The 27875-nt window shown below is 32.9% G+C and overlaps 2 protein-coding genes across 2 annotated transcripts; both read right to left on the bottom strand.

Moving 5' to 3' along the window:
- Positions 1–1980: 1980 nt before the first annotated feature.
- On the bottom strand, positions 1981–3400 carry LOC145957353 (furostanol glycoside 26-O-beta-glucosidase-like). Its single transcript, XM_083073591.1, has 6 exons — positions 3381–3400; positions 2874–2930; positions 2553–2770; positions 2411–2445; positions 2196–2298; positions 1981–2078 (listed from the first exon to the last, which is right to left on the bottom strand). Exons 1-6 carry the CDS (start codon positions 3398–3400, stop codon positions 1981–1983), a joined length of 531 nt encoding a protein of 176 aa, XP_082929717.1.
- LOC145957352 (furostanol glycoside 26-O-beta-glucosidase-like) lies at positions 2703–26010 on the bottom strand. The gene is made up of 8 exons (XM_083073590.1): positions 25791–26010; positions 6076–6152; positions 5868–5937; positions 5333–5394; positions 4794–4869; positions 4131–4208; positions 3927–4011; positions 2703–3766 (listed from the first exon to the last, which is right to left on the bottom strand). Exons 1-8 carry the CDS (start codon positions 26008–26010, stop codon positions 3454–3456), a joined length of 981 nt encoding a protein of 326 aa, XP_082929716.1. The 3' UTR covers positions 2703–3453.
- Between the last annotated feature and the right edge of the window lie 1865 nt (positions 26011–27875).

Below are 27875 nucleotides of genomic sequence, written 5' to 3'. Positions count from 1 at the left end.
TTAGTTTTCACCGATGTGTCATTTAGATGTATTAGGATTTTAGGAAGATGTTTTGGTGGCCTGAGATGAGAAAAAACATAGAAGAGTTTGTGTGTGCATGCTTAATATGTCAAAAAGCTAAGATAGAACATAAAAAGCATTCAAGTTTGTTACAACCTTTAAGTGTGCCTAAATAAAAGTAAGATAGTTTTTCATGAACTATGTGGTTAGGTTGCTTAGGACTATGATAGCATTGCCAAGTCACCTTAAAAAAAACTAGATTCCCCTTAAATTTGTAATATAATGACTAACTTAGCTCATTTTTCTTAAAGACAAATTAATTGAGTTAGAAATTATCATGCAATGTCATAAATGAGATTTTAATGGAATAAAACTAAAACACAAAATAATAAGTACATAATAGTAAAAGTTAAGAAATTCTAATAAAAAAAATCATCAATTCAAAATTTGAATCCTTATGATAAAATTTTCACGATTCAACATAAAATATACATTGTATGTTAAAAAAAATCAACATTGTTATATTTGCACATAACCCTTTTGAATATGGTGTTTTTGACATTTATCTCCAACCACTAGACTTATTTGTTGCCCATTAGAAACCATCTATACCATCTAGCAGATTGTTTTTCTACACGATTGAGATTATTATTAAAATCAATATAAATAAGCCCCCATTTGTCAGCAAAGCCTCGATGAAATTCAAAGGAATCAAATGCTGACCAGATGAAATATCCTTGGACATTAACAGCGGCACTACAAATATAAACTAGATGTTAGAAAAATATATTATTGCAATGAGAACAAGTTATCATACTTCCTTTCATTGAGTATCAAAATTAGTCTAATAATGTATCATATATCTTAATAATAGTTACAATGTATGTATTCAAAAATTGTTAAAATGGTAGATTTTCTCAATTACTAATTTTGTAGTTAATGTTTATATAAGAATTTTTTTTCATTAAATATATAAAAAAATCAAAATTTTAATATATTTTTATAATATTTACTATGTATGGATGTACAAATTTGTAATGTTTATTTGTTAGCACAATTTCATTCATCAAGTACAAACGGTCAAAAATGTTACATAATTTTGGTAAAATTTATTATGAACTCATGCAAGAATTTGTTATTATGATTATATACTTAATTTATAAAATTATATACGAGTACTCTCTTTTACTTGTGTCCAAAAAGGGATCAAATTATATTTCTTATTTATTCATTTTGAAACAAAAAATGGATTAATAAATGTGATTACTTTTTATATTAAAATTATTTTTAACTTCCCAATAAATTCTATCATTATTTATCTCATATTTGTGATGATTTTGTAAAATATGCAAAAGAAAGCTAAATTGCATTATTGGTCCCTCTATTTTTTTCAATTCGCAATTCAAATTCCTTAATTTTAAAATAAAGACATGTAATCTCTCCATTTTTAAAATTATAGAATTTTGGTCGTATCATCGATTTGATATCTAGTAATAGTTAAATTTTGATATTGTTTAGTGACATGTCACCACTTAAGTGACATTATGTTTAGTGAGCTGACATACAAAGATGAAAATTAAAAAAGAACATACAAAAAAAAATTGTTTGTATATATATTTTGTTGATTGATTAGTATTTATTTTGTTAATAAATCTTATTTATATTTTTTTAGTTTTTTCTCATCTCTAAATGTCATTTTACTAAATGTCACATCATTTAAAGATGAATAAACATTAAAAATTAATGATTAATATATGTCAATGTGATAGGAAAACAAAAATTCTATATTTTTAAAATTAGAGACACTGATACCAAAATTGTGAGTTAATAAAAGTAAAAAGATCAAAAGAAAAATTTAACCTAAAATGTAAGTAAACATAAAAGTATATTAAAAATATTGGAACAAGTGTTGTTTTGAACTTTCAATTGAATAGAAAAAATAAATTCAATGTAGACAAATAAAAAAAATAGATTAATGACTTACTCAATTGCATATTTTGTATTGTTTAGATGTGCAGCAATATAATCCTTTCGATGTCTATCTTTCAATGGGTTCTTGATGACTCCTGAAGCAATACCTATAAAAAAGAAAGTTCCAAATAAGGGTAGATTAGTTAATCATTTTATAGAAAAAATGTGTATTTGTTATAATGTTATAATGTGAAAAGAAAACCAAGATGGACATGTGCACCAACCATTTTCAGTGATATAAATCTTTGGTGTTTGGTACTTATTTGTAAGGAATATTAAGACATTATATAATCCTTCTGGATATACAAAGCTTTTAGTTGAATTTTCCTATAATATAAGAACATTGAGAAAATGTCAAACAATACATATGTATGTATGTATGTCTATACCTAACTAAATCCTTGATATAAAAAATGCATTCTTCTATCTAATATCTCACCAAGTAACCTAGTGATTCTCCATTTGCGTTTAATACTGCAATATAATAGGAATGGGCAAGAATTAATGAAGTGGCCATATTGAATTTTTCTCTTATAATATATGCAATAATGATATGAATGTAGTTAAACCAAAGAAGTTACCTTCTCTTACTACTAAAGCATCAAAATTGTCAACACCTGCAATAGCTGATTTGTTTGGTTCGTGTCTAGCATAAAATGATCTATAATAATTTATTCCAATAAAGTCAATGCTTCCCCGGACTAAAGTTTTTTCCTCTTCAGTGAAAATAGGTAGCCTATCCTTCACTAGCTCTTTCATGCTATTAGGGTAATCTCCAAAAACCACTGGATCCAAAATCCTATTTTTGTTGAAAAGTAGCAAAAGAAAAATTGAGTTACATATGCATAGTAAAAATGAAAGAAAGGAACTAAGTTTCATGGTGTGGTGTTAATTGCACTAACCATCCCGTAAAGAAATCCATCATCCTTTTAGTAGCATTCTTATCCTCTTGGCTAAAACTATAAGGGACATAATTTTCAATCGAAATGACAAGTCCAATTTCTCCCCCTTGTGTTACCTTCACAATTTAATTAGCAAACAATTCATTTATTAATTTGAATGCATGTTATTTATAAGAAAGTTTATTTTGACTCATTGTTGATAAAAAAAATTATTACATCTTTATAGAATAATGTATTAAGAAAAGAATTATAGGGTATGACAACTATAGAAATTAAAAACAATTAATTTTGTAAAATTTTCTACCCTACTCTTAGCATATAGGATTGTGCTTTTTTTTTTTAATACCAAAACCTAGTATAGAATTATAAACAATGTATATAAAAAATAAATTATACATCTTATGGACATGACACATCGCACAAACATATATGCAATACATGTCAAAAAGAACTTTAAACCAATTTATTTTTGTTAACATTTTTAAGAAATTATTTTTAATTATTTACTTGTTTGGTATGAATGCCATAGTTTTCGTATAAAGATAAAGTTTATCATTGTTTATCATTATTTGATAATCTTTTATAAATATTTTTTACCGTGATAATATTCAAAATTAAACAACAAATATATTTTAAAACAACTCAAAATACTTACTTGGTATTTTTCTCTATATAACTTCACTGTTGTAGCATGGCAAAGGATAAAGTTATGCATCACCTCATAAGCTTCTCTACATTCTTTTGTAATTTGGCATGGTTCAGGCTTAGGATTATCATTGCCATGCATAAAATTAAATAATGCAGTGATTTCTGGTTCATTAATTGTAGTCCAATGCTTAACTCGATCTCCATAGGATTTGAATAAAAGTTCACTATAATCCTTGAAATAATCCCTAAAATTGATTGTTTTAAAAAAATAAAATTAGAATAACATAAATGTATAATTAATTTTGATTTATCTTACTTCCAAATCAAATAAATTTCTAGAAAATAAAATATTTAAACGAGAGTGTGTTTCAAATATTTCTCTAATAGTAATTATTAATTCCTTACACAATATTGGAATTTAAAAAGCCACCCAAGTCGAAAATGGATAATGGATAGTCAAAGTGCAAAATTGTCACAAAAGGTGTAATACCTACATTCAAATATATATCAAGTAAAGCACAAGTTTAAAAGATGTTCTCAAATTTAAACAAAATAAATAAATTTCACCACAAAACTTAATTAATGTAATAAGTATTCAACAATTCATACCATTTGCAATCAATTCATTGATCAAATTGTTGTAGAAGTCAATACCCTGTTGGTTTACACCTGCTTCTAGGGTTCCACCTATATGATGTTGAAAACAAAAATTAAGATAAGTAAATTGTTACTTCACATACTTATGTCTTGGAGTGGGCAAGATCCAACTTGTCCATTAATTAATTCTACTTGGTTTATTGTTAATTTGGACAGTTTCAAGTTTTAAAATTAGACTTTGTGTGATTTTTATAACAAATTTATGTTATGTTTCAAGTCTCTCAATCCTCTTCATATTTTTTTAAAAGTTAATTTTTTTTTAAAAGAATTGTTTATTAATAATAATATTTTTTTAATAAATTATACTTTGTATAACATTATATTATATTTATAAAGAAATTATTTATTTTCAAATACATTGTAAAATATATCTAAATTTAAGTTTTATATCTCTTCTATTCTATAGTTTTACTATGCATAATGTTAATATTTTTATATTATCTTAAAATATCTTATTTACTTGATCTCATCTCATAAATTTTGGTTTTTAATCGAGTCAAGTTCAAGTTTGAGTTTATATAAATAACTTGAACAAATTTTTGGACGAGATAAGGACAAGAATAATCCCTTGCTCACCCTTACTTATATCACTTTGGTGGATAACAGAAAACTTACCTGGAAGAATTCTACTCCAATTAATGGAGAATCTGTAAGAGTTTATTCCAAGTTTCTTTAAAGCTGCCACATCATCCTGTATGATTATAAAAAAAATTAAATAACAAAACTAATATAGTTATGAATTTGTTTTGATGTATTGGCCTTAATTAAAGTTAATATTTGAATAATAATAATGATAATAATAATAATAAAGATGTTGTATTTCAACATGTTTGGATATTTTTCTCTTTTGCAAGTTGAAGCATTAAATAGAAAAGTAAACTTGATATTTTTTTCAAACTAAAGTTCAAAAGAAAAACAATTTTATAATATGGAAAAGTTTTTCAAACATTAAAATTAAGATGTTTCTAAATGTTATATATAGAAATAAATAGTTTTTCTAAAAAATAATTTCTCATATAAAAAGAAATTTTAAGTTAAAGCAATCACACTTTGTCAAACAAAAACTTACAAATCAAACATTGAATCACTTATAATATTCAATTTCTATAAATAATGTTGATAATGATATGAAAAGTCAAGTTTTTTGTACATACCTTATATCGCTTATAATGTTCAATCGTTGAGAAAAACTTGTCAGCATACATAATTGTTTGTCCTGAGTGTCGAGAAAGAAATCAATATTGATACTTAAACAAATAGATAGATGAAAACATTAAGTAAAATATCTTTTTGGCACTTTCTAAAACAAGCTTTTTTCTAATTAAGGTGTAAGATTAATTTCTTAAGTCATTGAATGGACCTTCCAAAGATCATCTTTTTCGATATTTGAACAATATGACTAGCTTACTTCACATACAACCATTTTCTCAATAATGTAAAAAAAAAAAAACATTATTGAATGCTATTATAGCTATTAGTGTCTTTTTGGTTTATGTTGAGAAAAATTATGTATCAAGACAACAAATGATATTTCTTGAAAGTAATGTTAGTTTTTTTTGTTGTGTTTATTTATAGTATTGTTGATTTTTGGTTACACATGCATTCCCTTTGAAAAATTAAAATTTTCTATCTTATTTAAGTTAATAATCTCACTAATAAATTCTTTAGTAATATATCATGAAAATTTACCATTATCATGTTCGACTATAGCATCCCATACACTTGGTCCTCTTCCTCCTTCTTTAGTTGATCCTTCTACCTTTATTCAATAATATATAATAAGTTAATAAAAATAACATATTGAGAGAGATATTAATTTGCAAAGTCACATTAAGATATTAACTATTACTATTACAGTAAAAGAATATTATCTAGTCTAGGGACATGTTATTTGTACCTGTAAGGCAGATGTACCAACACCAAACAAAAAGTTAGGTGGAAATGATTTTCGTACAACCACATGTGGAGAGGTCCCTACAATTGCACCATATGATACAAATTTTAACAAATAATAATAATAATAATAATAATGCTTAGTTGAATTTATTTTTAAACTTATCCTACATGTGTTTGAGCAATTAATGTATCAAGATTATACTATTTCAATAAATGATTATACAAATAATTGATTACTGTTAAAATCGATTATAATCAAAATAAAATTTTGTTTGTGTAAGTTTGTTAATAAACGATTTTAAGATATTTAATTTTATTTGGATACAACAACAAAAAATCAATTCATATGTAGTAAATCGGCTTAAAAGAAGAAAAAGAACTATTGAGAAATAATCATACACTTCAAATTTTTAGCTTCATAAAATCAAATTTTTAAAAAAAATTATAAATCTCAATTAGTTTTCAAAAAAAAAAAGATTTTTTTCACAAACATGTTTTTTTTTCCTAAAAAAACAATTGAAAAATGAAAAATAATATTTTCCAAACACACTAAAATGGTAAATTATATGCTAAATATTGAAAATCATACTTTACAAGCAACACAAACGAGAGTTGTATAATTATATTGAGATAAATAATAAATAATTACTAGTTTTAGACATTGTAAATGTTTTACATTCTTCTTAATCATTTTCTTCTTTTTTATTGATCATATCACTTTGTATTTGATAATTTGTCATTCTTTTCCATATCAATTGAATATATTTATGAGACAAAACCATAGTAGATGTTATAAAAGATACAAACATTATTTTCCAATAAAGCAAAGAAAATTTGAGTAAAAAAGTTACGTAATGGGCAAACCTCGACTCTCTACTGAGTAGCACAAAAGCGAAATAAAGAACAAATTAGCCAAAACTCTTTCATAATTTCTGAAAGAAGAAGAAACCTTCATTTTCCCTCGTTGAGAAAATAAAAGATGTTAAAATTAATGGAAGATCTCAATCAAGTTGGAAGACAAATCTCATATATATATATATATATATATATATATATATATATATATATATATATATATATATATATATATATGTGTGTGTGTGTGTGTGTATGTATGTATAAATGGAAGAAGAAACCAACCATGCTTAGGCTATCACAAGTCACAACCTATGTTAATGTTAGTTTCTATTTTTTGAATCTGAATTTTGTTATTACAACAAAATTCTTTGACTTTATTGTTTAAACTTAGTTGTACCTAACGTAATACAACTATTCAATCAAGCACATATAGAATAAGATTATGTTTAGTTTTGCACCATAAACTAATGAGTAAGAAAAAAAAATTATTTTAAGGGAAAAAGTTGGCCTTCTTTAAAATAAAATAGATATAAACAACTTATTGGAATAATTATTGTATTAAAAAAGATAACACCTTGCAAAAAAATATGAAAATAAATACAAACAATATCTAACATCTTACAAGGTCAAATACATATCATTACATGTCAAAGAGATATTTGCTACAAGATTTCCTTTTACTTTCCCAAAAAATTTGAAGTAAGAAAATCAGTTTTCTATGTTTGGTTTACTAATAAAAAAATATTATTTGTATAAAATATTGTTATTTGAGAATAGTTTTTACCTATGTTTTCCACAAAATTGTTCTCATGGGAGTAGGTGAGAATATAACTTTTTTCGAGTTAAATTTCAAGTTTTACTCCGATAAAATATCATGTTACCCTTATTTTCCTATTTAGTGTAGTAAAAATCATTTATTTCAATGTAACATATATGAAGATTCTCATGAATATTTATGACCAACAAAATACATTTTAATCATTCTTAACTATGAATCATAATTCTCAAGAAACATGATTTTTGACAATGACGAAACTTGAAAATTTTAAGTAGTGGGACAATAATTATATATATATATATATATATATATATATATATATATATATAGATAGATAGAGAGAGAGAGAGAGAGAGGAAGGTTATAATAACACCGTGTAACTTTTACTAAGTATTACACCGCTCAATAACTTTATATTAATTGTAAATTTTGTAAATTCAACCGTTAGATTGAAAGTTCATATCACTTTATATTTGTATATTAGATTTTTTTAAAATTGAACAATAACTTGAAGGTAATCAAAGTGTTCATATTTTAGTATATTTTGAAATGAATATATTATGTCAATTTTGTTTTATAAGAATGAAGTATCAAATCATATTGGATTAATATAAAATTTTGTATATATGATCTAAGAGATATGAACTTTCAATCTATCGGTTGAATTTTCAAAATTCACATTTAATATAATTATTCTCTATGAATATTCATATGTTGAAAACATTGAATTTTTTTTCATTTTCAAGACTATCAAAAATGTCTCTATATATATAAGTACCTAAACATTCATTTTAAGGGTATAAGCGAGTACAAATAACTTGCGAATCCAAACTGACCCAAACTAACCCAATAAGTTCGGATCAGATTTTTTGAGTGTTCGAGTCAGACCCAACCCAACCCGATCAAAACCTGACACTGTACGAGTTGGGTAACGAGCGATTATATATTATTATTATTATCATTAGTTTCTTTATAAGTTGATAACATTGTATTTGCAACAATATATCAAATGATTTATATATTTTTTGAAATATTTAAATTTTTATAAAAAATAAATAAATATAATTATATTGACCTGATTAACCCAACTCAACTCAATTACTTCGTGGGTTAGGTTGGATTGGATTTTTAAAAAAATTACACAAATCTGACCTAATCCAATCTATTAATTTTTAATTGGATCGAATAACAGATTTATCTAAATCTGACTTAACCCAACTCACTTAAATTCATACTTCACATAAGTAAGACTCGGGATAAAAAATGTTAAGTAGAACGTCAAAGACTTGAAATGCGAATAAGTACGAGAACTGATTAGTAACTTTTTTGAAAGTATTAAGTTGGAAGGATGAAATATTTGACATTATTAAATTAAAAATAAGAAATAAAGATGAATGACATTTATATATGGAGTCCATATAGGAACTTCAAATGGGTTACTGGTTTGTGGATACAATAACCTACATTAAACTAAACCCAACTTTTTAACTCAATCCGCACCCAACAACTCAACCATTTCAAGGAAAATAATGTATGAAGCTTCCCTAACCTGAAGATTGGCTCGACATTGCCAAGAGTTGAGAAGAAGCGAAATTTCCTTCCAAAGCTCAACCTAGGAACCTCAATCTTCCAATAGCAAGCTTCTTGGCCTAGAATTCTTCTCTATAAAACTTCTCTCTAAAATCTCTCTCTAAGTTCCCCTTTCTCCCCTCCTCAATGCCTATTTATAGAGGTCAAGAGTGACCAGAATGACCCGTTTCAAATCCGAAATGACCTGTTCTAGGCTCCTTCGTCATGTGTAAAATTTACATGCAGAACGGCCCGTTCTGGAGTTGAATTTAACTTACAACAACCATGTTTGGAACGCCTCGTTCCAGTCTACCAACTGCATTATAAATTGGTTTAGTTTGATGCAGATAATTTTTTTTATTATAAATCCAATCCTAATCAAATCAATCAAAATTGATTGCTTCGGACTTTAATATATCATAAATGAAAATTTAATCGTCTAGGAGTATTCTAGATAAAAATGACAATTTTGATGAATGAAGAAATGTGTTGTAAAGGGAAAAGTATGTGAGGCATAAGAAAATATTTGAAAAGAGACGAAAACTAATACTTTAATATATACAATGCACATGCTAAACATTTATAATAATAAATTATATATATATATATATATATATATATATATTTAAATATATAAATTATATTTAAATTTTGTATAAATAAATTTTTTAAAAAATATAAATTATATTTTAGATTTATAATACATAACTTATATTGTGACATAACTTTTTTTTAATTATTGATATTTTATTTTAAAATTATTAAAATTTAATTTATAAATAATTATGATAAATAAAAATATAATTATGTAAAAATTTAAAATAATTTTTATAAATAAATTTGTCAAATTTATTTAAAAATATTAAATTTAAATTGCAGATAAATATGATAAATAAATATCAAATTGTATAAAATTGAAATTTATTTTATAAAAAATATTATGAAAAAGTTTCTAAAAATATTTTTACACAAATAAAAGTTCATATTTAATATATAAGAATTATTTTAAGTAAATTGATTTAAAAAGAGAGAGAGACTGATATAGTACGTTGCAGATTCTTTTCTAAGCCCACGTCAAGATCTATCATTGGGCCTTATGGTTCATAAAAGGTCCATTCTTGTCTTCCCCTAAGCCCATACAATTTCCTCCGTTTTCATGACAATCAACCACATCCATCATTGGATCTTTGTTCCTATAACAAATTAACAACGTCATCAATGCTCCTCAATTTTCTCCTTTTCATGGCTGAAATTTCATTCTCTAAACTCTAGCTTGTAATCCGCGCTGCGAATTACTATTTCCCTACATCATCATTAATTAAATAATTCCAATGTTTGCATTCCACAAAATTTTAAAATTCAAGCCCATCTTCAACGGCTTGGTCACTCTGAATCTATCCCAAATGAAGATTATGAGTATTGATGACACCTATTAGCACAACCTCCGCACAATGAGTAGAAGGAGTCCTAAATAGACAATGGTTGTCTACTTTGGGCACCACCAAAGTAGTAGCATAAGAAGTAGAACTAGGTGAAGTCCACTTTTTCTTCACTAGACTAAGAACTTGAAATCCTTTCTTTTCAAAAATATTTTGGTTTTGGATCATAAGCTCTAAATCTATGGTGGTAATAGAAGAAGAGTTAAAATCTTTGTGGAGAAGAAAAGTCTTTTTGCAATCATTTTTAATAGAAAAGTGACTTTTCTTTATCACAAGATTTTTGGAGGAGACACTATCTTCCTTACCCTTCTCTAAGAGTAGTGTTTTTTTATATTGTTTTTGTCATTATGAGTTGATCCTCTAAAACTTGTGATGGTGATAGAGGGGTCAACACATATTTCTTGCCCATGTGAGTGAGACTTATTTTGTTAGTAAAACCATTATGAATAGCCTTCTGATCATATTGCCAAGGTCTTCCAATTAAAACATGACTTTTCTCCATGGGTATGATATCACATAAAACTTTGTCTTTATACTTCCCAATGGAGAAAAAAATGTTTACTTGTTCTTTGACTTTTAATGGTCCATCCTCATTTAACCATTGTAATTTATAAGCTTTACGATGGTCAATAAGAGTCAAGTTAAGCTTGTTAACCAACCTTGAGCTACAAAAGTTATTACATGACCCACTATCCATAATGAGAGAATAAATGTTTTCCAAAATACTATCACTATTATAAATGCCTTTACCCCTCAAAATCATAGTTTTCTTAGTAGGGCATTGGGAGGCTATGTGTCCTTTCCCTAAACATTTAAAGCATTTGCTACTACTTGTCTTAGACTCCATCGAAATTTCTCCTTTGATTTTTCTTTTTCTTTTTCTTTTTCTAGTGACCTTTCTACCTTAGATTGAAAGGAGTACCCCTCTTTCTTGAAGTCCTTTCTAGGGCATGACATGGTAGATTCTTTCTTAAGACTATACTTTCCCCTTAATTGATTTTCTACCCTTACACAAATTTGAACTAGTTCACTAAGGTCTCTATAGGGTAGTAGTTCAACTTTATCCCTAATTTCAAGGTTAAGGAAACTTTGGAACCTAGCAATGGTGGTTTTCTCTTATTCCCTAATCAAAGCTCTTAACATGAGCAAATCCATTAGTTGCCTATATTCCTCCACACTTTAATTTCTTTGTTGGAGTCTTTAGAGCTTGTTCATTAACCCTCTCATAATAGGGAGGAATATGTCTTCTCCTTAAGGCAATCCTAAGTTTATTCCAATATTTAATGGATGGCTCTCTCATAATTTGTTTTTCTCTCACTCGAGAAGTCCCCCATTGCATGGCACTCCCTTGAAAGGTTAGGGTGGCCAAAGGTACTTTCTTTTCTTCACTCACATTATAGAAAGTGACGATTTGTTCTACCTTCATTTCTCAATCTAAAAAGTATTCTACACTATGTTTACCATGGAAGGGAGGAAGGTCTACCTTAGGTTCCCTATGAGTTTGTTCTTTCCTAGGCCTATGTTGCGTAGGAGGTGTTTGATAATATCCATCATAATGGTGAATACCATAAAACCTTTCACTTGTAGTGATGTGGGTGGGTGTGTGTTGGCTTTTGGGCCTAGAGGTTCCTTCTACATGTTTGCCTCTAGGAGGCTTAGAAGGACCTTCCTCATTATGATGTCTAGGTTTTGAAGGCCCACTTTCATCAAAGTCCTTGGGCTTTCTAGTCTTACCATTCCTATGGTTAACCATAACTCTAACCAACATTTCTTTTAACTCTTCATTACCTCTTCTAATTTCATCTCCTTTTTCTATTTTCCTCTTCCTTTTTTATGTTTTCCTCTTCCTTTTCCTAATATATTCTTTTAATTTCCTAAGTTTTTCTCTAGTAGTACTCCTATCACTATGGGAATTATAACCATGCACACTACTGTGCCTTGAATGATCACTCATTTTTGTGAAAAAAAAAAGGTTTTGACAAAGTTTTCTAATAAAAAGCAAAAAATGAGTGATTAAGATTTTCACAAGTAGTTTTTCTTTTTGGTGCAAGACTTAGTACTTGGAGACCTAAGTATACAAGTTAAACTATCAAGGTGAGCTACTAAGAGTCACTTAATAACCAAGCCTTTTCAAGTAAAAATTACTAAGCCTCCTTATATTTGTCTCACAAAATAATTTTTCACAACAATTTAAGTGCGTGTGCACACTAGTAGGCAAAAGAAGCCTTCTAATGCGAAATTGGAAGGTTACTAAATAGAATTAAAAAGGAATCTAACAAAAAAGAAATAAAGAAAGAAAGTAAAGGTATATACTAGACGAGTTCCCTAGGATGGAAGTCCAAGTGACTATTAAGAGCCCCTTAGACCAGTTCCACAAGTACTAAAAGGATCACTAAGCTTTACTAAAACTATTTAGGAGAGGTGGGATAACTCAAAAGGTTTCCCAAAAACAACTACTCCTAAATGTAAGCACAAAATTAGGAAAATAAGAAATTAACCCAAGAATAGGGCTAAAATAGTTACAAATGAAATGAAATGAATTACTAGAAAATTACAAAAATTTGCAAAATTGAAACAAAATTTTGAGACAAAAATTTGTGAATGATTTAGAGATTAATTTTTCATCATTGGTACTATTCTTTCTCAAATCGGTCGCTAAAATCCATCTCTAAGTGGTTTAGGTATGCCTACTAGAACAATAGTGTCACCAGATCCATCACTAAGGTCATTGCTAAACTTGTCACACTAGTTCCGGAATCTGTTGCAAAAACCCGTCTCTAAGTTCATCTCTAAATCTTCCTTAAAAAAAGAAATTTCTTGGCTACAAAATGAACACCCAAATTAGCCTTACTAAAGGTGTTTCTCTCAAGTTTATATGTTCCTCAATCCCTCCAAGTTGTTGCCCAAAATGAACACCCAAATTAGCAGGCTTTTATAGGCATCTAGGGAAAGGGAACAGTTGTTCCCAATTTAGAACAGTTGTTCTATGTCTACAAATTGCACTTGGAAGTGCCACTTGGAACGATTATTTTTGGCCAAGCAATTTTGAAGAGGGAACAACCATTCTGCCACTGAGAACGACCGTTCCAAGCCTAGGTTAGGGTTTCTGACCCTTTTTGATACAAAAGAGCCTCTTGGATGTCTTATACTCTGTCTTAGCTTACTTTTGTGTCTTCTTCAGCTTTAAAGGGTTGCTTTTCTTGACTCAGAAGCTTCTTGACCCTTGCGGATAAAGCTCGAACAAAACCTTGTGTTTACAACTACCTTTATTTACTTATCCTTTGGATAACAAGTCAATGCGATTGCTTTTTCCAAAGGTAAGTAAAGACATAGACATTTTTTCCCGGTCTTCAGCTTCCAGTCTCTATAGGGATCACTAGGAAATGAGTGTTCTTTGTTGTTGCTCTTGGATGATGTCGATGATGGTGCTCGGCAAGATCTATTGATGTCTTGTACTTAAGCAAATGAGTTCATCCTTATAGAGCGTCTCCAAGCTCCCTAAGAAGTGTTAAGTTCATCTTTTTCAAGCTTTTGCATGCTCAATGAGTATTCTATGCTAACCTCTCTAAGTCTCTTGAGTGTTGTTGAGCTAGCCTCTCCAAGCTATACAAAAAATAGTGGTTACGCATCAACCGAAAGTATTCTTAAGCTCAACCTCTCTAGGTTGGATGGGTATTGATGGTTCTATGCCGACCATGAGTGTTCCTTGATCCAACCTCTCCAAGCTGGACTTGTATTCAGGCTCTAACTAACCTACGAGTGTTCCTTGATCTAACCTCTCAAAGCCGGACTGATATTAAGGCTCCAACCAACCTATGAGTGTTCCTTGATCAAACCTCTCCAAGTTGGACTAGTATTAAGGCTCTAACAGACCTTTGAGTGTTCCTTGATCCAACCTCTCCAAGTTGGACTAGTATTAAGGCTCCAAGTGACTTATGAGTGTTCCTTAATCCGACCTCTCCAAGCTGTACTAGTATTTAGACTCCAGTCGACCTTTGATTGTTCCTTGATCCAGCCTTTCCAAGCTGGACTAGTATTAAGGCTCCATCTAACCTATGATTGTTCCTTAATCCAGCCTCTCCAAGCTGGACTAGTATTAAGGCTCCAATTGACCTATAAGTGTTCCTTGATCCAACATCTCTAAGTTAAACTGGTATTAAGGCTCTAACCGACCTATGAGTGTTCTTTGAACCAATTTCTCCAAGCTGGATTAGTATTCAGGCTCTAATTGACCTATGAGTGTTCCTTGATCCAGCCTCTCCAAGTTGAACTAGTATTCAAGCTCTAACTAACCTGTGAGTATTCCTTGATTCCAAGCTGGACTGGTATTTAGGCTCCAACCGACCTATGAGTATTCCTTGATCTAGCCTCTCCAAGATGGATTGGTATTTAGGATCCAGATGACCTATGAGTTTTCCTTAATCTAGCATCTATAATTTGGACTAGTATCAAGGCTCAGCCTCTTCAAGCTGGACTAGTATTTAGGCTACAGTCAACCTATGAGTGTTCCTTGATCCAACCACTCCAAGTTTGACTAGTATTAAGGCTCCAATCGACCTAAGGTATTTTCTGAGCACAATCTCCTCAGGTTGGATGGGTATTAGTGGTTCCACACCGACTGAAGGTATTCCTTGAGCATAGCCTCCCTAGCTGGACGATATTAGTTGTTCCATGTTGATTGAGTTAAGTTCATCTTTTTTTAGCTTCTCCAAGCTCAGTGAGTATTCTATGCTGACCTCTCCAATTCTCTTGAGTATTGTTGAGTCAGGCTCTCTAAGCTAAACGAAGATTGACGGTTCTACATCAAATAAATTTGGGGAGTTGAGTATTCTTTGCATCTTTTCCAGGCGGGTGAGTATTTTCATGCCTCTCCAGGCCTCGGAAGGTTTCCTTAACCTATTTTCCTCTTTACTTAGGCGAGGATTGTCTTGTGAAGACATAGATAGCTTGTCAAAAGTGCCTTTGTGTTGATGGGTGGGGTGATCATAACTATGCTGTGTTATTTCTCCATTGTGGAATTGGAGAGAATAACTGATGATGCCTTGGTAAGCTCCACTATTAGCTTGTTGCTAGGTGGGATTGTTAGGGAGCAAAAAGGCAAATAATGTCTGCTGATTTGAACAGATGATACTTTTGATGCCCCTAGTCTTGACTGTTTCGCCTTTGTCTAGGTAGTATCAACATGGGATTGTATAGTTATTGATGGAATAACACTAAGGCCAAGAAATCCAAGAGGTGATGTATTGAAGGAAGCAAAAGGAATGGGTTAGTGTTGAAAAACTATAGGAGGAGTGAGGCCACTTTTGGACCTTAACTCCTAAGTTTTTATTAGCATAGCATTTATTTTTATTCCTATTTTACCCTTGTCTTTGATTTCCTATTTTACCCTTGTATCTTGGGGTATTTTAGTCTTAGAATTTATTTTATTTGTATTTCCCATTTTACCTTTGTATTTTGGGGTATTTTAGTCTTAGAATTTATTTTCTTTTGTATTTCTCATTTTACCCTTGTATTATGGGGTGTTTTAGATCATAGGATTTTATTTTTGGGCTAAGGTATTTGATTAGGGTGGGATAAAGGCTAGATGCATTTTTGGTGGTGTTTGGACCTATTTTTGGACTTGGAAAGGCTTAGGCCCAAGTGGAGAGTGATGAGTCCTTATTTTCCCCTATTTTCTTACCTTTCTGTAAACTTATTTTAATCTCTGATTTGCGCTTAATTGTTGATTATCTGCACTATTTTCTATTTGGGCTTTAATTGGACTGGTAATTCATATTTTAACTAATTTGAATTTTCTGAATCTAATTATTCCAAATTTTTATTTTCAGGGCAGTTTAATAATTATCTAGGCTTGGAATTAATTTCTGGACTTCAAGTAGATCTGCCACGTCATCTGCCACGTCATCTGCCACATCATCTGCCATGTCACTGCTGCACCATTTTCCACCTCAGCAGTCATTTTTAGTTTTTTAGGCTATTTTATTGTTATTGGGTCAGACTTGTATTTTTTGGGGCCCAATCTCATTTTAGGTCATTTTGAGGTTTAGGTTAGGGCTGACTTGGCAGCCACTAGAGGAGGGGTCTGATGTGACTACGTGAACAGTAGCCTCCTTGATTATTCCTTCACGTTTTTGGCTTCCTGGTTCTTATTCATTCACGTTTTAATTTCTCTGTAGATACAGTTCACGTTTTGGGCTTCCATTTCTGTTTATTTTACGTTTTGCTTCCCTTTGAACTTCTGAACTCCATTCCATTGTTATTAACGTTTTTGTTGCTCTCTGTTGGGTTATTTTTCGTTTTCTCTTCTCTCCCTTGCATTTCCGTTTTCTCTTCTCTGCCTTGTATTTTCGTTTTCTGTTTTCGTTTTAATATGGAAGGCTAAAAACCCCTGGGTTGGCTTCTTGTTGTGGATTGTAATCTCTGTTTGAGGTTGAGTATTTTCGTATGTCTCTGTTATGCTTTGTTCTTCTCCATTTAACCTCTGTGTCCATGCTTAATGGGTTGTGCTCCAAAGCCACAATTGCTTAATCTGTGAAGAGGTTGATGTTGTATACGTTTGCTTAATTCGTGTAGGGAAATCTTGAGTTAATCTTCGCTTAGTTGGTTAACTCAGATGAAACAAGGATTAAGTGGTTAATAGAGTAATCTCTGAGAACCAAGGATAAAAGAGTTACAATCCGAACAAGGAGCCAATCTATTTTACCTGCTGTGTTATCTGTGTTTATTTTGTTATAAACTGAAAATCTGAACCAAAACCCCCCACTTGTGTGTTTAAGCCTTTAGCAGTAAAAGACGGTCCTTGGGAGACGACCTAGGAGTCACTTCCTAGCACTACATTTAATTGTATTTATTTGACCGGATACGACTTCGATCAGAGAGCACTAGATTGCATGGTCTTATCATGCACCTAGATGTAGCCTAACCAAACCCAAAGATTCCATCCTTGGCCACCAAGTTGCATCTAGGGTTAATTTGGGTTTCATTTGGTGTGCATTAGGCATTGTGAATTTTGGCCATGCAACCCTAGATGCCTCCCACTCCTATAAATACCCTAGGCACCACACCTTGTAAATACTTTGGATATTGAATATAAAGAGAGTCTTTTGTGCCTTTATATCTTTTCTTAGTCACCCTTGGCTAATTCGGCCACCTCCCTCCCATCTCCACCTTGAGAGAAACAACCCTAGAAGTGGCCTTCATCATCATGAAGTGAGCCAACCCTAGAGTACCCTTCTCAAGCATTTCCTCAAACACCTTCTACCCAACCTCCATTTTCGTCCATTCCATCATCATCCACCCTAAAACATTGTGCCACCTTTGAAGAACTTGATCCGTGGAGTAGGCTTCCTCTTCCTTGTTCATCATCTCAAGGTCATGCAAGTTAGGATGCCATCAGTTATGAAGTTCAAGTATTCTTTAGAAAAAGCCTCTCTAGGCTTGGTCCCTTCTACCGAGGGCATAATAGTATTGTCTGGTTGAAGCTTGTTCAGGCTGGGTACATTCCACTAGGGGAAGTTTTTAGAGCTTTGAGTATTATTTAGGCTTAAGCCTTTCTAGACTTGATATGTGATGTTGGGAAATAGGCTACTTCTTTAGCTAGATTTTTGCTTCTGTGGGTCTTTAACTACCCAGTGATCAGTCTAGTTTGACTGGGGAGATGAGCAACTTTGCCCCTTGTTCGAATCTCAGATATCTGGTAGCCCACATGGTTGTTAGTCCTTGCTTGGCTCTATTTTTAAGATAATGATAATCGATATTGTTTAGGGATACTATGAATGCCCCCTGGTGCTTTAATTATTTACCTCTAATAGGCTGGTCTGACTAAGACTATGCAGTCTGAAATGTGAGTATTCTTTCACTAAAGCCTTTTCAGGCTTGGTTTGTTCCACTATGGGAAATATTTAGCTAAGTATTCTTTAACTAAAGCCTATTTAAGCTTGATTTGTACAACATGTACACTAGGAATTTTAACTGGGTATTATTTACCAAAGCCTCCTCAGACTTAATCTAAGCTTGTTAGGGATGTTGGTGATTTGAGCCGCTTCAACTATTTGCATTAGATCTGACTATTTAGTAACTAGGCATGGCAACGAGCCGGGGCGGGGGGCGATTTTTACGTTCCCTACCCCCACCCCCTCAGATTTAAACCGCCCCCGATACCGACTGGGGGGTAAAATCTGGGTACCATCCCCATCCCTGGTGGGTTTCGGGTTTCCCCGCCCTGCCCCCGCTCCCGCTCCTACCTTTTTTTTTTCTTTTTTTTTTTTCTCTTTTTTTTTTCTTTTAAATAAATATGAACAAATTTAAAAAAATAAAAGAAAATTAAAATAATACAAATTTTTACATATAAATATTTCTAATTTTGGTATATATATATAAATAATTTTTTAATTATATTATTAAGTGGGGCGGGGCAGGGCCGGGGCAAGTATTAACATCCCCGCCCTCGCCCCCGCCCCCGATTTTATCAATGGGGAAAACCCAAACCCAAACCTAATAAACACGAGTTTTCCCCGTCCAAATCGGGGAGGGTTCAGGCGGGTACCCACGAGGATGGGTTAGATTGCCATGCCTACCAGTAACCTTCTTGGTTGTTTTGAGTTGTTCGTTTGGGGAAGACTTGAGGAAAATGTGGCAATCTTTGCCCCTTATTAGGATCTTTGATGTTTTGGTAGCCAGAGCGGGTGTTAGTCTTGCATTGACTTTATAATTTATGTTGGGAGATAGGTTACTCTTTAGCTGAATTTGCTTATGCATGGGTCTTAGCTACCCGATGGTCAGTCTAGCTTGATTGGGGTTTTCTACTGTGGTAACCCTGCCCTTCATTTGGATTTCTAATATCCAATAGCCTGAAAAGTTGTTAGTCTTGGATGACTTGGTTGGGCTTTTTCATTGCTAAGTTTTTGAATTTTCATTTTTTTTAGCTTAAGCTTTTTCAACATGAATGAAGCATAGCCTTTTTCTTCTTATTTTTGCCTTTTCCTAAATGTTTTTGCCTTTTCAACATGGTTGAAGCTTAGACTTTTCTTGCTGTTGGTTTTTTCTATTTTTTGTTTCATTTCCGGCTTTTATTTGTAGTCGCTAGTGGTGAAGAGATCCCCTCTCCATGATAATGGTGCTTGTTGGAGCATTATTAATGAGTATTGGAGCCACTCCTAGCTTTGGTGAGTAATTTCCTAAGCCATCCTGATTGAAGCCGTATCCGGTCAAATAAATATAATTAAATGTAGTACTAGGAAGTGACTCCTAGGTCGTCTCCCAAGGACCGTCTTTTACTGTTAAAGGCTTAAACACACAGTGGGGGGGGGGTTTGTTTTCGGATTTTCAGTTTGTAACACAATAATACGAAATAAAACAGTAAGTAAAACAGATTGGTTCCCTGCTCAGATTGCAACTCTTTTATCCCTGGTTCTCAGAACATTTCTCTATTCATAACTTAATCCTTGTTCCATCCGAGTTAACCAACTAAGCGAAGATTAACTCAAGATTTCCCTACACGAATTAAGCAAACGTATATAACATTAAACCTCCCCACAAGATTAAGCAACTTGTGAGCAACCTGATTCATTAAGCATGAACAGCTATCAAAAACGAAAACGTTTCAGAGGTTCAATGAAGAAGAACCAAGTAGAACACAGATTCAAATACAAATAAAACCTCAAATAGATATTGTAATCTGCTCAAGGAACCAACCCCAAGGGTTTTTAGCCTTCCATTAAAATAGAACAGCAAACAGAAACGAAAATGCAGCAAGGCAGAGAAGGAAAACGAAAATGAACAAAAACGAAAATGAAGGAAAACAAAAATGGAGGAAAACGAAAATGAAGGAAAACGAAAATGAAGGAAAACGAAATCTGTATTCTTCAAATATAAATGTTCAAGTTCCATAACCACAGAGGAGAAGAGTAAAACGAAAATACAATGGCAGCTCAAACAGAACCAAAACGTAAAAAGCCACAGGGAAGCCAAAACGTAAAACCCCAAAAGGAGAAGGAGAGCCAAAAATGTGAACTTCTGCCTACAGAGAAAATAAAACGTAAAAACTAAGAGAGGGGGCTACTGTTCACGTAGTCACCTCCAAATATTGAAGCTAGGCTCCAAGTTGATGTGTGAAAAACCGCAAGTGTACGGTTGTCGTCAAGTAATAAATATCGAATCACAGGGACTACGTGTTTGACCTAGAATTACTAGTATTTTAATTTGAATTTTAAAACAGATGGAATTTCTGTTTTGATATGATAAGATCAGATTTCATGGTAAAAGAGATAGTAATGCAATTAATGAATAAGATAAAACTTTAAGATAAGATAAGGAGATTTCCGGGAATCTAGGGTTCGCACAAAGAGTTCCAACATTATTGAATTATTATTTTCATTAATTAATTCTATTCCATCTTGAAGGTAGTCTTAACCTAATTTAATCCTTGCACCTTCTCAGGCTACGAGGACGTGTTTAATTAAAATTAATCCCTACTCTCGTGGTAATTACGTTCAATTAAACCCGTGAAGATCTTTGTTAATCTATTGCTCCTCGAAAGCTTAAATCTACTCTCGTGATTTAACACTCAAGTCTATTCCTTTAGGTTCCGATAATTAGGTTCTCCTCTCAGTTCATCCCTAATTATCTATGATTATGAAAATTAAGATTAATTGTTTATCATAATTATAATCAAGTTCTCCTCTCAGTTCATCCTTAATTAATGTTATTATGAAAACAATAATATTAAAGTTCATATATAAAATATAAAAGAACAGATCAAGAATTGGAATAAAATTAAGAAACTGAATAATGCATTAATAAAGAGGTTCTCAGAGGCTAAGCCCTGATCCCAGAAAAAGGGAAACTACTCACAGGAGTTCATAGTAGTTCTCCAAGAAGAAAAGAATAAAAGGAAAGTAAACCTTAGAGTCGATGGCACAGGCGCCCAACCTTCTCCAAGTGTCAAAAACTAGAAAACTGTCTCCCGAACGAACCACGTTCTAGGCTAACCTAATCTAATTTATAACCTAAAAGGGTAAAAAGGTAAAACTACCAAGATAAAAATTACAAAGATAAAATAAAAATAAAAACATAAAACTTAAACAGCTGGGACGTGAAGTGAATCACGGCCGTGACTGAGAATCACGACCGTGATCTTCTCTGGAGCACATCTATGAAGGGTCAGTGGCGTTCACGGGTGTGATTGGGAATCACGGCCGTGATTTTCTCTGGTGAATCACGGGCGTGATTTAGAATCACGGCCGTGATTTTCTCTGGTGAATCACGGGCGTGATTTAGAATCACGGCCGTGATTTTCCCTGTAGCTCAGCATTTCCTCTTTAATTCTTAAATCTTGATCCTGCTCAGAGAAAACACAACACATACCAAGAAAAGCATAAAATAGGAAAATGATATAAAAATTTATTAAAAACATGAAAGATATGCATGATTATGCTATGAATTCTTGTGAATTAAAGTGCTAAAATACGAGTAAAATACACAACATCACAAGTCAGCCCTAATATGAATCCTCAAACGTAGTCTTTATTTCAACTTTAAACTTTTCTAATATGAATCCTCAAAGAAGTTCCTTGAAAGACTTGCCAATGGGAATGAGTCCTATATGCTTTATTGGTTAATCTTGATTAAGTCTAGTGTTAAGAACAACTAATATGCAATACTTTGATTCAGTTTAAAGTAATGTTATGCATATAAATATATTAATCAAGATCAACCACTTTAACACTTAACCAAGATTTTGCTCAATGTAAAAGATAAGGGTGAGAGAAGAATGCACAAGTATTTTATCCTGGTTTAGCCACTCCACATGTGACCTACATCCAGTCCTCAATCTTAACCTGATCAAGATTTGTTCCACTATCTCAATGAAGAAGTTTTACAAGCATACCACACATGCATATACTCCTACATTCAAGATAACCATTTACTTGCCCCCAAGAAAGCACTTCTTGTAGAAACCCACTACAAGAACTCCTTACCACTTGAGACACCTACTCAAGATTTCCCTTACACTTTACACAAAGAATTAAAGGAACGAATTCACTTGGAAGCTGAACAAATCAGACTGTGAATTCCAAACAAATCTTAATCTTTCTGTCCCAAGAATGTAGTGATGATGATGATCTTTTTCAAAGCATTTCACAAAAAAAAATTTCTTCTTGGTTTCACAAAGAAACCACTCCAAGAAGGTCACAAAGACTTCACAATATAGTTTTTCTCTTTTTGATTCTCAGTTCATCTCACTTCATAAAGTTTCAAAGTGTGAAAGCTATTTATAAAGTTTTCAGATCCAGATAATTGATTATTTTAAAGGATAATCGATTATTTTGTTCTTCATGATTTCTGGAAACCACTCAAGAATAGAATAATCGATTATTTCACAAATAATCGATTATTATAGTAAGGCTCTTTTCACCTGTTGCTGGAATAATCGATTACACTTAATGATAATCGATTATTTTGAGTTAGCTTTCAAAAACTCAATTTTATACTTCACAAATATTTCCAAGTATTTTTAAATCATCATCATACTCACTCTCAGTCAATTTAGATTAAGATTAACTCATGCACAAAGCATACACATGCAAAATAAGCTAATCAAAACAATACAACACATAAGAACTTATAAGATACTCATATTACACATCGTGATATTCATATCTTCCTTTCTTGAATGGTTTGTCCTTGGTCATCTTCAACTCTCATAATCCATCCTTTGTTATCACCAAAACTCTCATACTCCAGGGCTGAGTTGATTCACTACTCCATGAATCTCAACACCATCCCTAGCCTTAGCATTCTCTTGAATCATCCTTGATTCAACTGAAGACAAAACTTCCTAGGTTTGAAGCTTGACCTATGTCATTATGACGCCTCTCTTTGGGAAAACAAATGCTTGATATTCATTTACTTTACATTTGGTCTCTTGGCCCTTTAGTTTGGTGGCCTTTTCATGCCTCATGCTAACTGTAAGCTCACTTATTCCTCCTTGGTAGGTTCTGCTCTGCCTTGCTGCTAACATGCCTTTCTTTGCTTAGTGGCTATTGATTTTTTGCATACCCTTATAGAACCACTTATAGGGAGTTCCCTTGTTGGGCTAGACTTTTGATGCCCCTGCATTGATACGATTTTGGCTCCTATGGCCTTGCTTAGCTACTAAGATTTCTGATGTTCGCGGGTGCTTTGGCTCAAGAGCTCCTCATGATCCGTAGCAAGTAAATACAAACAAAGAATGCAGAAATGCAAAAGAATGCAAAACAGGGGTGGATTGAAATTTTTTCCTCTTTCTCTTTTTTATTGTTATCATATTTTTTTAATTTATTTTTTTGTGTGGTAAACTATACCCTTTTGTGCACACTTGTGCTATATGCATGCATTAATGCTTCTATGCTAAGCTTAAAAATGCAGATTAATTTTTACTTTCAAGAAATTAATCTATGTGCATTAATCATCAATGAGGTTTGTTAGCCTTAACCATGCTAGACCCACTTTTACTGGGTGTTAATCATTGAGGTTTTCTAGCCTTAATCATCGATGAGGTTGGCCATTCCTTAGATGTATAGGATATGATTTGTCAGCTCCTTAGATCAAGTGTTCCTAGACACTGTTCTAAGACTTCTCCAACCTCTCTCCATGAGTATTCATTGTGCATACTCTGTGTATCTCTCAACACTACCTTAATGATATATAGGTTAAGAGAAGAGAAACAAAAGGATATCTTTGATTTTTCAAAAGGTTTGTGTAGAAGGATCTTCCAAAATTGTTTTTAGAAGCATGGCTAGCCAAGGTAGGATGGTGTTTAAGATGATGAGCGAGCATAGTCAATATAGGAAAATCATTTTCTGTATTAGCTTATTATTTTTATGAAAGTCAAGCAATGACTTGGGATTGCGTTTTTATCTTATGATCTTCCCGAGCCACTTTTTGGTTTTTAGCTCGAGATGCTGCCTTTGTGTCCTAAATTTTGCCTAGGTCACCCCTCTGTGGGCTTCCTAGAGGACTTTTCTTTTGACCCTAATTTTTTCCTAGGTGCCCCTCTTTTGTGGGTTTCCTAGCGAGTCTGACTCAAACAACTTATTAGACAAGCCTAAGTGTACATTTTATGCTCTTGGCAGACGAAAGGGACAAACTAAGGCTAATGAGACTAACTTTAAAGAACCCAGAAAATCTAGGTTCCAAAATCAAATTTCATTTCCATTACAGATCTTCTCAAAAGAAAGAAAGAAGGGATAAATCTGACATCTGGACAGTGGCTGCTCAAAACACACAAATGAAAGAAGGTCTATGTTCCTAGACCTCTAACTATATAAAGGGTCTGCATCCCTTAGGTAAAAATAGATCAAGTAGAAAGGTCATCAAAAGACAAATTAGATCATGTAAGATCTGATATTTTAATTTTTTAGAGCATTCACTTCATCTATCATGATTTCATCTGAAGCTTATATTAAATTTTTTTGTGGAATCATCTGTATTTCAATAATCTGTGACGATTGGTTGTGAGCTTGAGAAAGGTACAAGAGCATTAAAGGGCATTAAATGCCATTAATCATACGAGCATTGAAGAAGGAAAAAGAAATGCGCAGAGATGTGAAAGGACAATTACGTGTCACATCATGATCAATTAGCCTGCCCACCTATCACATTTGTTAGACTGCCACATTTCTCTCTCCTAGGTTCTCGAGTGCTACAATAAACGGCTCTACATTCACATCAAAGTGTACCCTCGAAACAATTACACATTTTACTGTTCATTATCTTCTTCATACCTCCTCAAACTCTCTGAATTCAAAATAGTTCCAAAACCCTAAAAACCTTGAGAACTCAAATCCATGGCCCCCAAGCAAGCGTTGTCTGGAAAGAAAGTTCTAATGAAAGCTTAGCTAGAGTCTGTCTTCCTCCTTCGGAAGACCATCGTTGTTAAAAAGATGAAAGACAAAGGTTTTCTAGTGAAACATTATCTGGACAATGCTGGATATGGACTCCTTTCATAGAGATGAAGTTTGATTGGTTCAAGGCCCCTTATGCAAATTTTTGGGCATTCGCAATTTAGTAACTCAACGCCATCTTTGGAACTGTGGAGAAAGTGGCTATCATAATCAACCCTTTGGTCATCGCCGCCATCATTGGGTGCAAGGAAAAAGTAGAAACCTATACTAGCAACTAGAAAAGCGTGATCACCTAAGAGACTGTGGATGCTATAATCAAGAGCTTCAAGCCATGACCATCTGACAAGGGTGAGTTGAAGAAATATCTCCAAGATACAAATCTCACTTCTTTGTGCAGAGTATTCCATAACCTGCTCTTCAACACTTTCCTGCTAAGAATAGGGTCAAGGGATCATGTGGCAGACCTTGATAGATTCTACCTCTACTACCTATCTCTTGGTGAATAGATCAACTTGCCTACTCTGATTTATCATCAATGAAAATCCTATCTTGGGCAAAGAAGGCAAGATCAAAGCACCAAAGCACCCATTCCCTATGGGATGCTGTCACTAAGATTATTCAAAATGCTAGAGTGAACACTGTAGACCCCTAAAATTGTCCGGGTCGGAAATAAGACTCGAAGACTCTCAAAGATCGAAGGAAAGTCAGCCAGAAGGACTCCCAGAAGACCATAGGATGACTATCTTTAGGTTTAGAGGTCTTAGAGTAGCCAAAAATAAGAAAGTGGGAGGTTTGGAGCTCAATACGGCCTCCTTGGAGTTCAGTACGGCCGTACTGCACATTTTGAACTACAATACGGCCGCACTGAACTCAATACGGCCGTATTAAAGTTTCTGAACTTCAATACGGCTGCATTGAATTTAATACGGCTGCATTGAACTTCAATACGGCTGCATTGAATTCAATACGGCTGCACTGAACTTCAATACGGCTGCACTGAACTTCAATACGGCCGTATTGAGGTTTTTGAACTTCAATACGGCCGTATTGAATTCAATACGGCCGTATTGTAGTTCAAAACTTCAATACGGACCGTATTGACCCCCAGAGACCGTATTGAGCCTCATCCCTATAAATATGACGTCAATGGGACGTCATTCGACACTTTCACACACAGTTTTAACCCTCTTCTTGAGTATTCTGGGTTTTTTTGAGCAGTGCTCTGCCTAGAAATCACTCGGAGAGTTGATCCGACGAAGTTCTTGAGTCACGAGCCATTTGCTTGAGTCTCGAACCTAGTCGAAGGGAAATCCTCCGGATTTCCATAGTTAAAATTTTATAGGAGGGAGCGAGCGGTCTTGTAGAGGGAGGGAACGCCAAAACGCTTCCCAATTTCTGTCAAGATATATAAGAAAGCACGCTTCAAAGGTTTATATCTTTAAAGTCCCTTCTTTTACCGCTTTCTATGTGTACATATTTAAACTGTCATCATGTAGATAGTTAATTGCTTAGAATAAATAGGGGTAATTTAGTAATTTTGCACTATTATTTTTAAATAATCTGTCATAGGGAACCCGAAAGGGGCGCTGTGGGGTGCTAACACCTTCCCCACGCGTAACCGACTCCCTTACCCGACTCTGGTTGTAATGGCCGAAGTCGATTTTTGAATCGATTGCCTTAAACTTCTTTTTCCAATGTTTTGAGTAAAACATTGGTGGCGACTCCATGAACCCTTCCTTTTTATGAAAACCGCTAATCCATGGAGGGTCCCGCTTGGGATTAACATAGATTGGTGAGCCTTTTAATAAAATTGCTCGTTTGACAAGGTCTCAGTTTGAGAATAAGTCATTCTAGCAATCCATATTTTTAAACAAATAAAAGAGTCCAACCATCCTTCGCGAATGCCGAAAGCCCGTTTCGGGCCGGTGGCGACAGATGGCGACTCCACTGGGGAAGCCTCGAGAGTCAGTCCCATTTAGTGACAGATTATTTTTAACAAATAATAGTTAAAATTACTTTATTACCCCTTGCTTGTATGATAACACGTTTTACCTATTTGGCTTTTAATAACTGTTGTTTGTTTAAATTTCCGCAATTGTTTGAAATACAAACTGCACACAAACCTTTGCACACAACAGTTCCCTCTATACTCGGGGGCATGAGTGGTAAACCATAGGGAGTGGATGTTAGTACGGCCGGTTGTCGAATGGGTCTATAGGTGCCCGTAGACCGTTGTCGGAAAGCATCACTCAAGGTGATAACCATGAACTCG

The sequence above is a fragment of the Cajanus cajan genome, chromosome 4, assembly GCF_000230855.2.
Source record: "Cajanus cajan strain Asha chromosome 4, NIPB_CcT2T_4, whole genome shotgun sequence".
Lineage (NCBI taxonomy): Eukaryota > Viridiplantae > Streptophyta > Magnoliopsida > Fabales > Fabaceae > Cajanus > Cajanus cajan.
Note: the sequence above shows the minus strand (reverse complement) of the source record. Positions and strands in the feature narration are given on the sequence as shown.

Excerpts from the sequence above, each read along its gene's own strand:
- LOC145957353 (XM_083073591.1), bottom strand. The coding sequence starts at position 3,400 with ATGGCATTCATACCAAACAA. Across the intron at positions 2,931-3,380 it reads ATGGCATTCATACCAAACAA|TTTTAGCCAAGAGGATAAGA; the intron begins GTAAATAATTAA and ends TGTCCCTTATAG. Across the intron at positions 2,446-2,552 it reads TGCTTTAGTAGTAAGAGAAG|TATTAAACGCAAATGGAGAA; the intron begins GTAACTTCTTTG and ends ATTATATTGCAG.
- LOC145957352 (XM_083073590.1), bottom strand. The coding sequence starts at position 26,010 with ATGGAATACTCTGCACAAAGAAGTGAGATTTGTATCTTGGAGATATTT. Across the intron at positions 6,153-25,790 it reads TGATAGCCACTTTCTCCACA|GGACCTCTCCACATGTGGTT; the intron begins GTTCCAAAGATG and ends GTGCAATTGTAG. Across the intron at positions 3,767-3,926 it reads TTTTTAAATTCCAATATTGT|GGATTATTTCAAGGATTATA; the intron begins GTAAGGAATTAA and ends AATCAATTTTAG.